General features: G+C 36.1%; 2 protein-coding genes across 6 annotated transcripts; one reads left to right on the forward strand and one right to left on the reverse strand.

Moving 5' to 3' along the window:
- The first annotated feature begins 762 nt into the window (after window positions 1-762).
- LOC306898624 (uncharacterized protein) lies at window positions 763-9,362 on the forward strand. Of its 4 annotated transcripts, none has more exons than XM_079464272.1 (11): window positions 795-855; window positions 2,832-2,893; window positions 5,642-5,725; window positions 5,820-5,948; window positions 6,168-6,239; window positions 6,541-6,633; window positions 6,986-7,028; window positions 7,139-7,222; window positions 7,464-7,527; window positions 7,609-7,648; window positions 7,754-9,356. In XM_079464272.1, exons 3-11 carry the CDS (start codon window positions 5,712-5,714, stop codon window positions 8,724-8,726), a joined length of 1,512 nt encoding a protein of 503 aa, XP_079320398.1. In that variant the 5' UTR covers window positions 795-855; window positions 2,832-2,893; window positions 5,642-5,711; the 3' UTR covers window positions 8,727-9,356. The 4 variants fall into 4 exon arrangements, with proteins under 4 accessions (XP_079320399.1, XP_079320398.1, XP_079320400.1 ...); XM_079464274.1 differs by lacking the exon at window positions 6,541-6,633 and adding an exon at window positions 3,648-3,783 and having other exon boundaries at window positions 803-855; window positions 7,754-9,362; XM_079464273.1 differs by lacking the exon at window positions 6,541-6,633 and having other exon boundaries at window positions 763-855; window positions 7,754-9,362.
- A 410-nt stretch (window positions 9,363-9,772) lies between these two features.
- commd6 (COMM domain containing 6) lies at window positions 9,773-11,881 on the reverse strand. Of its 2 annotated transcripts, XM_079464278.1 has the most exons (7): window positions 11,686-11,881; window positions 11,515-11,573; window positions 11,306-11,368; window positions 11,148-11,224; window positions 10,819-10,987; window positions 10,414-10,566; window positions 9,773-10,338 (listed from the first exon to the last, which is right to left on the reverse strand). In XM_079464278.1, the coding sequence occupies exons 1-7, from the start codon at window positions 11,708-11,710 to the stop codon at window positions 10,288-10,290; spliced, it is 597 nt and encodes a 198-aa protein (XP_079320404.1). In that variant the 5' UTR covers window positions 11,711-11,881; the 3' UTR covers window positions 9,773-10,287. The 2 variants fall into 2 exon arrangements, with proteins under 2 accessions (XP_079320404.1, XP_079320403.1); XM_079464277.1 differs by having other exon boundaries at window positions 9,924-10,566; window positions 11,686-11,861.
- Between the last annotated feature and the right edge of the window lie 174 nt (window positions 11,882-12,055).

Genomic DNA, 12,055 nt, shown 5'->3' on the forward strand with positions numbered 1-12,055 from the left:
GGCTCAGCATAACATGTATTTGTGTCTAGGGTTTAAATTGTTGAAACACCTCACGCTTTAATGTTTATAGCTACATTATAATCAATTCAATACAATTTTATTTATATAGCGCTTTTCACAATTAGCATTGTTCCAAAGCAGGTTTACAGGGGAAAAACGAAAAGCACACACACAAAAAAGGGTAAAACACAGAACATGAATAGTTGAACTTGTTATAAAAAAATAACATCCTAGTAAATAACATCTAATGTCAGCATCTCATGGTGGTTTATTTAGCATATTTTGCATTAAGTGAATGCTTGGCTGAAAAGATGCGTTTTATATAGATTATTTGAGATGTAATCACATAAAATCACAAACAAATTCCACAAAGCTGAAAGACAACGACATAAAAAACATCCTTTATTGACGACAAAGCTATTCTGCATATTCAAATAATAGTAAACAAATGTGTTACAGGGTGTGATAATGAAAAGCATGCTTTAAGATTCGTAAATTTAATTGAGAGCTGTGATATTAAACACTTGGCATATAATAAAATAGCAAAACGATAGCCTACTGAAGTCTGTGTATGCAAGTCTAGATAATGCCTTGAATACACTACAAGACAAGACTGAAAATCTGAGAGAAAGTCTTATTAAGTGTATTTTAGACTGTTAGGCTTTGAGGGATTACTGTTATTACTGATATTTTGAGTAATTATGGAACTGTCCCATTACAACAAAAAAAGGCACAACAGCGCCCACTGCTGTCTCCGTAAGCGTTTTGTGACCTACTAAAACTTCTATAGTCGCAGGTTTGGGGACACTATTCACAGGATGGAAGCTGAGAAAGCTTGAGATGACGCTCAGCGCGGTATGTACCTAACTAAAAAAACACGTTATTACTAGCACATTGATTCAGAACAGATTTAGATAATAATACGGTATTATTGTTTATCATTTAATAGACTTATGATAATAGGTCTACATGTTAACAAAAAACGTAGGCTAGTTAAATAGGAAATTGTTGTCAAGGTAGAAAGGTTATATGTGTTTTTTATTATAAAATATAGAGTTCATAGAGTATGACCTAAGTCAACGGTAGCGTTATTAATTTCTTTAAAGAAATAGAGGCTGGATTTCTTTCTCAAACACAATTGATAATGTGTTTTATTTACTTTTGTGTGAATGTGGCCTACTTTATGAATATAAACGAATTGTTTAAGATTCTTGATGTGTTGATCCTCTAACTAGAACGCTTACAAGTGCAGTTTTACTTTCAGTTTTGTTTACCTGAAAACAGGGTTTCGTTATGAATTAAAATGACCTCAAGCCAATTTAAACATCTGTTGCATTGTCTGTGAATGTACAACAGACATATATACAATGGTATATGCCGAACATTCCCCATTTTTTAGAAAGAGAGAACTAAAATTATGAGACGATGTTTAATATCTGTGGCTGTCAGTTTTTTATCAGTCAGAATGTAGTCTGAACATAGTCGTGTTGACTTTGTTAGAATTAGCCTACTACAGCATATACGTCGATCAGGAATTGTTGATAATATCCATGCGGATACTGTAATACAGTATCCTCGGTGTATAGTCACAATAAACTACCGTGTTTAATAAAACTCATGAATTGCTATAGTTATGAAAGGTGGGCTATTTATTTAAATCACATTAGGGAGTTGAAAACAAGCAGGGAAGATAGTATCGCATTGCTTTTCTACTGTTAGTTTTTAAGGCATGTCTTGGGAAACATTTGAAACAATGTGTATTGCAAAAATACTACACAAATACATTGAATTGACTGTAAGCTCTTTCTAAAGACATTACATTTTCTTAAATATATTGACATATAATTCCCTGAATCAATTTCAGGCTGTATAGTGGATCTAAAATGTCTACACATCGTTAACATGTTATTTTAGCTTGTAAAAAATGAAATCAAGATTAATCATGTCTGAACCCGTTCCACCTTAATTGTAAAATTAAGACCTCTACATTTTAAAAACCTCAAAATGTTATCACAGCATGCAGTTTTTGTGGGTAAGAGTCAACTATTAGCAACTTATAATTGTCAATAGTCAACTGTCAGGACCCAGGCTTGAACTTGGGTCTCTGGTGTGGGAGTCTGCCTCTTTGCCAGATATGAAACCCAAAAGGTGAAGCAGACACAGCAGATTTCAGAAGACAATTTATTTCTGAAAGTTCGCAGGGCATCTTTGTCGTATCCAATACAACTGAGGGAAAAAGTGCTTCAAAGGTCCAAAAAAATTATGATTAAATAAAACAAAATATACAATTAACTCAAAAAGACTCAGTCGGAGTCCATCAACATGGAAAGTCCAACATGTTCACCTCATACATCCATCACGGTTGACTCACCAGAATAAACAGCAAGGATGGGTCACACACACTTCAAACACCAAGCACAAAAGAACGGCAACAGAGAGCTTAAATACAATCTGCATAAACAAGACACAGGTGAAACTGATGCCATTAATGAAACAGATGAATGGCAAATAATCACTCAACGGGACAACTAGTGGCCAAAAAGGGAACAATGAGTAAACCCTGACAGTCAACAAATGATCAAATTATGAGCAAAAGCACATATAAATGTAATAAAGCAAAACTGCAGGTGTAACTTAGTTTTCATTTTGTGCAAGTTTCAATGTTTCCGTTCCGTGCAACAGAAACATACGGTGTATTAACCAATGCGATTTATGAATGGTTTTGTGGTCCAGGGTCACACACACACACACACACACACACATAAAACGTTCTAGTTTTTTTATTGACATATGGTATAATGCATTTTTGTAACCCTGTATTATTTTCAAAGGTCAATCTTCACACCAATTCCACCAGCCACTTGGCCCTTCAGTGCTATTGCTGAGCTTATAGGTGAGTGGATAGTTCTTAACATTTTTATAATATAGTATATCATTTTGTCAAATATTATATTGGAATTATGTTGCTATAGTAATTCTTGTAAAAAATAACACTTAAGAGTATAATGTTTAATTTCTTTTGAATTTATACAGTAGAATTAGTCACAGAAATAAATCTGCAATCCACTGTAAATAAATTGTATTGGATTATATCACTGTAACAAGATCCATAAAAGGGAGGGAAGGAAGGAAGGAAGGAGGCGGGAACCGGCGAACGTTTTAACAAACTTTAATCAAAATAAACAAACACGGAAGTAAAAGACCATAAAACACAAACACATGTCTGGGCCCGGTCCTCTCTCGTCAACAGTCCTGCAGGTCATCCTTTTAAGCTCCCGATCTCCCCTCGTAAAATATGCGGGACCGGTGCGCGCACAGCTGATTCCAACTATCACTCACGGCTCTCGTCCGGCCTTCATCACTACAATCACATTACTGCATTTGGCAGAATCTTTTATGCAAAGATACAGTGAATTTGAGAAACACATGTGTCTTCCACATTAATAAGAGTCGAAGCCATGAAGTCGGTTTATTAGGTTTAGCTAAGGTCAGGATGAAGCAAGGTACAATTAAAGTCTCATTGATGTTTCAAAGATCCAACATTCACTTGAGGATAGTATGGTGATGCTTCAAAGCTGATTAAGTAGATTTTGGCGTACATCTGCATACTTTGATTATAATTTATATATAATTTCCTACTGACATAGTAGACAATGCCTATGACCCAGATGCTAGAGCCAAATAGTTCTGGATTGATAAAACAAGGATTGGAGGGCAAGACTGCCTTACTTTCACGGATAATGGGGCTGGAATGGATTATGCCAAGATGTTCAAAATGCTTAGGTGAGTCCAAACCAATGCAGTGGATAGATATACTGTATACATGATTAATTCACAATAAAGGTCTAGATTCTTTATTGGTTTTATAAAACAGTTACACATACAAATATTAAAGGCAAAAGATATGTAACAATGCAACTTTCATGAAGTAAAACCACTTAAAAGCTTCCTTGCACTGTGCGTACATGTGTGTGTGTATATCACTGCTGTGCATATGTTGCCACTACATGTATATACAATCCTTGCAAATACACATAATGCACAGTCAAATACTTATTTCATTTGCCAAATTGAACAGTTATTGAATGCTATAAAATTAATCTTGGTCAATATATCAATATAAAACTACTTACTAGCTTTGTTTGTTTCCTGTTAGTTTTGGCTTCAGTGAAAAAACTGCAAAAAATAACCATGTTCCTATCGGCTTTTATGGCAATGGATTTAAGTCCAGCTCCATGCGTTTGGGAAAAGACGCCATTGTGTTTTCAAAAAGGGAGAGTCTATGTATGTGGGCATGCTGTCCCAGATGTACTACATCTATTACAAGCCCATAATTACTTATCACACGTTTGCTATAACATGTGTATCTAAATATTGTGAGAAATCACTTGCTTTGTTTATTCTTGTTTTCAATATAGGCTAATAAAAAGGGAGCGGGAGTTATTGTGGTGATCGAATGCAACTTCCTCAAGCCAACACATAACAAGCAAGACTTTGACTTTACGGAAATCAAGTCAAGTCAGCTTTATTTATATAGCGCTTTTTACAATTTTCATTGTTACAAAGCAGCTGTACAAGAAAACATTGACTATAAGTACATAAGTCAAAACACAGGTCAAATATCAGACACACAATAAATTCCTATATGCAGTGTTAATTAAATAAGACTATCAAATTCTAGCAGCCCCCTGGCCAGGCAAACAGTGCAAAACAGTATGCAAACGGTGGCGAGGAACCCAAAACTTCATTGGAGGAGAAAAAAACCTCAGAGGGAAACCAGGCCTAACCAGGGGATTCCAGATCCCCTCTTGCAAAAACTGCTGCCTCTGCACAAGCTCGACAGTGCTTGCACAACAAGGCAAAATAAAAAAAGTTAGATTTAAAAATATCATTAATAATCTAATAGCGGCTGATGTTTTGTAGAGTCGCCATGTCCTTCGTCCAGCATTTGTCAGGTCTGGGAATGGATTGCGCCCTGCCCGCTCCGGTTACCTTGGACTGCATCCTGCCCGCTCTAGTAACCTTGGAACAATGAGACAAGACTGGCTGAGAGTAGAGTACTGTTCTGCACTCTTTGATGCAACAAATGCATCAGTTGTTATTGGAAGTGTCCCTGGTTCCGGTTGATCTAACTAGTGCAGCCTAGATCTTTGATATATATATAATATGATAGTGTAGTGTATGCAAGATTAAAAAGATGCGTCTTTAGTCTAGATTTAAACTGACAGAGTGTGTCTGCCTCCCGGACAGTGCAGGGAAGACTGTTCCAAAGTTTATGCGCTAGATTAGAAGAGTACAGGTCTGTGTGATCCATCATTCCACATGAATTGCAATATGGTGTCTGGTATTCACTATCTGTAATTTCTACTTAGAATGTGGTCATGTACAATATGCAAGTATCCACTGCATAACAAGATCTGGGTGTTTACACTGAAGATGAGCAAATAGTTTTCATTTATTATTAATTATTTGGTCACAACATTTTCCCGTAGTTTCATTTTGCCATATATTGTGTTTTGATGAGTTATTGTTCTAGCTATTATTTAATGAAGTATTATTCTAAAATGTGGGGAAAATAAGTAACCCCAAACTTTTGACATGTAGTTTTAAAATCAGTGTTGTTCATTGTTGGTCTACACAGAAAAACCATGAAAGTGTTGGGTACGAAGCTAGACGTCTAAACAAAATTGAAGAGCTGAAAAACAGTTCCCATGGAAGAGACCCCGTTAGTATATGCTTAAACACATTTAGTGTTGCTTTCAACCAGTTTTGTCACAACCTTCACATCATATAAAGCTGGTTTCTTTCTGTATGTGAAGAGATTTTCCTGACCAGAACTGGGTTCAGTGTGATGATTGTATGAAGTGGCGGAAACTCCCAGATGGCATCAATCCCGAGACGCTCCCTGAAAAATGGCTCTGTCTAATGAACCCGGACACTGAGTACAGGTTTGTTTAATTTAGCTTTCTGCTGCATGTTTTTTAACAATCCAGCAAGATTCAATCAGCAAAAGATCATCAGAGGTTTAAAGAAACATGTTATACCGTATGTATTACTTATTTTATATGGATAGATGGTAGTTTCTTTAATTTGGTGACAATTATATCATCAGTTTTTTGGTCAGTTTACCTAGACGTGAATAATTGTAAATTTTCAATTGAATTCAGGAATTGTGAAACACTAGAGGAATCTGAAGATGATGGAGATGAAACAGCAACCTACGTGAAATTCAAAGAGCTGTGAGTTTGAAAGGCGGGGGATTTCTGAGAAACGATGTTCGTATTTGAAATCCACATCTAAACAAACATCATTTGAGCTTTTGGTTTATTTACATAAATATTTTATTTGCATACATATTATCCTAATATCTTATTGTAAACCTATATAAATCATTATAATTCAGTTGATTCTGTATTGATGTAGTCAGTAGCTGCCTTCTCAAACTTTCACTGCAGCAGTGTTTATTCCTGTCTTGTATTAATTATTTTTTAATTAATTGTATTTCTTCGTAATGATCTCTCTCATCTTCAACACTTTCAGGTTCACACGCCTCAAAAACTCTTATGCAAACCAGAGTTGTCAGAGAATGTTTATACCTAGTACTACAGCTGAATCTGACCTAAACCAGCTTGGGTTTGTCTGATTTTGTCAACTCAAAACTTACTCTGCAACTCAGTGTTTGTTCACCTCGCTTTGTGATACAGGCCACTGGTTCTGTGACTTCAATACAGTACATTCTGCCTTTATTCTATTCTGCCTTTGACGCACTCAAGGGAACTAGCAAGCAGTTGTGAATGCCATTGAGCTTCCTGATGTAACATAAACACAGCAAGTGATGTCATTAGGTGCCATGGTGGTTGTCACAAATTCTGTAAAATTAAAGTGGTAACTTATCACCAAGTGTATGATCATTTCACAAAACAAATCTGCACCATGGTGTCAGAAGGTAATGTAATATAACATAACTGTTTGTTTTTTGATACAGAAAGAGAAACCAGAAAGAACAGCAGGATCCGAAAAATCGGCAGGTATCTGCACATTTTGCCGTTGGATGGTCAAAGTGTTAGGTTTCATATCACTCATACTTAAATTGAATTCCTTTGTTTGTCATTTGTTTTTTGATGTCTCTGTGGATTAGCTGGAAGAACAGAAAAGACGGTCAGAGTTACCTAAAGAAGAGAATGAATATCAAAGAACACAAGAAAACCTTTTGGATGGCGCAGTAGGTTTTTATCAAAGCATTATTAACAAAAGGGTTTTAATTCCAGACGATTTTATGGAGGTAAATGATAACAAATGGCAACTGTGCAGGATGCTGATATATCTAATGTGAATTTCTGTAATCAATAAAATGTAGCTGTATTGTTTTTGGTTCACAATATGCATTACATGACAACATGTAACTAAACAATCATCAGCCTTATATATATATACCTTAACTTGCTGTCTCTTTGTTTTCATAGGTCCCTTCTCCATCCAGGTCATCAACAGCTGCAGAGTCTGATTCCAGACCCCTCCCACAATCCGGTGAAGCCCAGTTTTGTCAGCTTTTGTTTTTGCAGCAATAAGCCTGTATTATTCATATTACTATTTTATTTGTATTTGCAGCATCTCGCCCCTCAGACAACATGTCTGCCTCCACTTCAAGGTGCAACATTTTCTTCTCCTCTCAACTTATTACTTCATTTTATTTTGAATATGTAGTCACGCCATTCTTACATTTGGCTTGCTCACTGGATTGTTTCTTCTACAGGAGAAAGAGAAATCTTGAACAAACCGATCCTGAACAAGCTCTAAAAAAAGCAAGAGCACTCAGAGAGGACTGGAACATCGCTCCAAACAGCCCATCAACTTTTAAAGTTCTATCAGATGTCCCAACCTCACAGATTGAGATTTCTGACAATGACAGTGTTGATAAAGAGGGCGTGAAGTGCAACACTGATGATGACGATGATGATGATGTTATTATTGATGTGACCGAAAGTATGCCAGGACCCAAACCTTTAACCTTTAGCCTTGCTAAGGTAAAGTTAGAAAGAAATGATGTGCAGATAAGTGATCCTGTTTCCATGGAAACACCTACCACTGAGGCTTCCACAAGTAAAATGACACACTCGTCGTTTTCAAATGGTCAAGTCAGCATGACAACCCAGACAGAATGTTGTATTGTTGTGAAGGTGGAAGAGGACGAACAGAGAAAAGGAGAAGCGAAGATGAAAAGAGAAGAGACAGAGAATGATGATACAACAATGGAACAGAGCAGCAGTGAGGTTGAATGTGATAAGGATAAAGATAACGAAATGAACAGGTCGATCAAAGACTCCATGGAGACTGAAAGATGTAATAGCGCAGATAAAGAGAGTAAAGCCAGTCTTTCAGAAAGAAGTGATAGAGAAAAAGATGGTCCAAGTATAATGCCTGAACAAACATCTGTCAGCTCTTTTCTGAACATACACCATGTCCCAACCCTTGATGCCCAGAAACAGCGAGATGGTTTTCTGGAACTCATTAATGCCACAGCCCAGGAGAGAGATGAGTTCAAGAGGCAAGCAGAGTCTCTCGCCTTGGAGCTGGAGAAGAAAACAATAATTGTCAACTTACTATTAAAGGAACTCACGGATAAAAAAGAGTTCAGACATCAAAGCATTCAGACCGATCCATTAGATGAGAAAGACTACAAGACTCTGTACTTACAGGCGACAATGAACAGCTCACACAAACCATAAATGAGCTGAAGAAGAAGCAAGAGGAGAATCCCCAAATTCTTGTAAGTAAAAAGAAATGGCAGTAATGGCAGCTGAAAATGTTGGAAGAGTGCAGGAACGAAACGGCTAGTTCTGCAAACCATGTCAGTCAAATCAAAGAGGATAGAGAGACCATTGAAAGACGAATGGAGGAAGAGAATATACATTGGTCACCAATGAAAAGTTAGTTTCCATAAGTCACCATCGAGAATTATGTGGAGAGAAACATATTATTGTCAATCAAGACATAATATGCGTTCTTTCCAGTCTAGTCATTTGGCCCCGCACCTCTCGGTCCTAGTATAGCCTTCCTCCTGTGTCATTACCCACACCTGCCTATCGTTATCTCCTTTGATAGTCTCCCTATATAATGCCCTCTTGTCTATGGTCTTGTGCTCGTCCGTTGTACATGTTTCCTGCCCTGTACGTAAGAGTTCCTAGTTCCCTTGGTCTTTGTTTTGATAGTCTCTGTGATAAGTTAGTAGTTTGTTTTTGCCCCCCACGTGGGAAGTATTTGTTTTCAATTTTGTTTTTTAGTTTTGGTAAGTGTTTTCCCCCATTGTGGGTGTTTGTTTTGTGTTTTGTATTTATTAAAGTCCTGGTGTTAACCCCTTCGTCCCCGCTGCCTGCACTTGGATTCTTCCTCCACACACATTCCACGTTCATGACAAAACCAGGTTTTACAGGACATTTCTCCATATGAAACCACTTCAAGTTAAAGGAACTTTGTCATCAAGGTGTTTTCAAAGTATGTTAGGAAAAATGAGACCAAATATGTTATTGCATTCTGAAAATATTTCTTAAGTATAATTTTGTGAGCGAATTTATTCATCGTTTGGGTTAGGTTTTAGACTGCATCTAAGGAAATAAGATGTTTTGTAGCATATTTAATCCAATTTTGTTAACAAGTCTTTAGGGTCTTATAAAACAAAGTTTAAAAGGTAGTATCAAAGTTAATTTTTTTTATTCCACATTACTTTCAGTTTGTTCTGTTCTGTTTGTGTATTTTGTAGTTTTTTGAAGAAGTGCCCAGGTGCTTTATAAATTGAAGCTCCACTCTCAGAAATAGATTAATTTGATATGTATACGTAACACATGACTCATTGTATGACAGGTATGGGTTCGGATATTGTTGGTTTCTTAAGGTGCTGAAGACAAAATTACAATTATGACAGCCCACAGGGGGAAAACCTTATTTTATTAAAATGTAAAAAACACAATTATTCGTTTGAATAATACAAGAATTTTAACCATTTAGTTACTGTGACGGTGAAAGATTTTAATAAGGTTATGTTTCTTAACAGCAACTTGACTGTGAGTTTTGTTTATGCCTTTTGTGAGTTTACATAGATGATAACTTTCTAGCATTGTAATGCAGTGCGTGTCCTGTTTGAACTATGGATACGTCAGATGTTTTTATTAATAGTGCACGTAAAACTAAACAATCCCCTTGTGCAAAGTTCATTAAAGAATTTATGAAGTGCATTGCTAAAAAAGTACAGAATGTGAATGTCTGGTGAGTGACACACATGTAGGAAATATATTAAACAGTCTCTAAAACTGAGGCCATTTCCTTGAACTGTCTGTAGAAGTTCTGCAAAAAAAGAGAATTATAAATTGCAGTAGCACACACATCAGGAACTCGCAATAAATTTGCAAATGAACAGACCTGGAACTGCTGAACTGTCATCTCAAAGGATTTATATGACATCTCCCCTGACGTAGCCATATATTTCAGCAATACAGAGATAAAGGGGGAGTTAAGGGACCGGCAGCTATCTGAGCTTACCGCCATTCCAAGTTTCCACTGCATATCTACAAGCTAATAGAGAACATTTTGTTATCAACACTTTTACTTCCTTATATAAACAGAATGGCTTACTTATTGTTGTCACTGCATTAGGCTGGAATATCGGCAAAAATTTCATCTTTTTAACTGCACATATTTTGGAAAAATCACAAGAGGAAGCTAACACAGGCTACGACTAAATATTGATGCTTTCTCACAAATCCAGAACTACAATGTGTTGTTGAGTTATACATTTGCACCAAAAACAAGAATCGTGCGACAAACCTGTCCAATACTAGCCATACTCAACATCTCCTGATGTGCATGTAAAAGAGCTCCATGCTCAGTCCAGAACCGGTGCACTAGCTGAAGCATTGGTTTGGACCATTTACTGCTGCTGTCATTCAGTTTACTGATCAAGACATCTGCACTGAGATTGCTCTTAGCAGCTAACCTGTTCATATAAATATATAAAAAGCCACAACAATTGTTATAACAATAAAAAAACAAAAATATGTATATTTTAGTCTTTAAACTATACAATTAAATTATAAATAATTAGTTGTCTTAACAAACACAGATTGAAGATGAAGTGCTTAATGTCTGTGCTGTACCTAAAATGAAATGACATCAGTCTTCCTATATCTTGAACAGCTTGTTGATCGAGGTTTATCCCAGATCTCTGAAATTTCTGTAAGGACATAAAAGCAGGTGGTTAACTACATTCATGCTCGTTTTACAATAATTTAAATAGAGATTAACATGTGCTTACATCCCAGGTTTCAATGAAATCCACTACTGTCTGTTCCTGAAGATGAACCAGAATTTCCTGAAGCTGGAAATTTTGAAGAATAAAATCAGATCCGCTGTCTAAATATATTTAAAACAACATTTAATATTAAGACATTCTGAAAATGCCCAAAAGATAAAATTTTTATGTCGAGTGTTGTACTTTTTTTACACAGAAATGACAGATCTTACTGTTTCTGCAAACAGATCTAGAGGCAGATTTCTAATGTTGTCAACCACACCATCCACACCTGCAAAGAAAATATGCAACCCGAGGTCAATAAGACAATTAATCAATGACAAACATCCAATACAACTGACATCCAACAGTTACATTTGCTGTATTATAGCAAATTAACTTACTAGATGATAGCTCCATTCCTAACATTTTTATATTAATTAGTTAGGCTGTATATTAGAAATAGAGTTTTGGATTGTTATTTAATGCCTCATTAAATATTTTTTGGTCCAGTTTTGTTTGTTATTTCCAACCCTTCTGTAAAGCGCAGTTCCCGATCGGAAGTCAAGAACTGCGGCGTACGTTTTTCAAAATAACAGTATGGCGGTGAGTAGCCCTTTGAATAAATAATTCAAATAAATGTATACATTAAAAAATAACAAAAGGCATAGAAACATCAAACCATTCCTCAATATATACTATCATCCAAAGCCTTTTTGATAATAAAACATTATTAATACATGTATGACTTTACTGATAAGAATTTATCATGAT

The sequence above is a fragment of the Barbatula barbatula genome (genome assembly GCF_947034865.1).
Source record: "Barbatula barbatula genome assembly, chromosome: 9".
Lineage (NCBI taxonomy): Eukaryota > Metazoa > Chordata > Actinopteri > Cypriniformes > Nemacheilidae > Barbatula > Barbatula barbatula.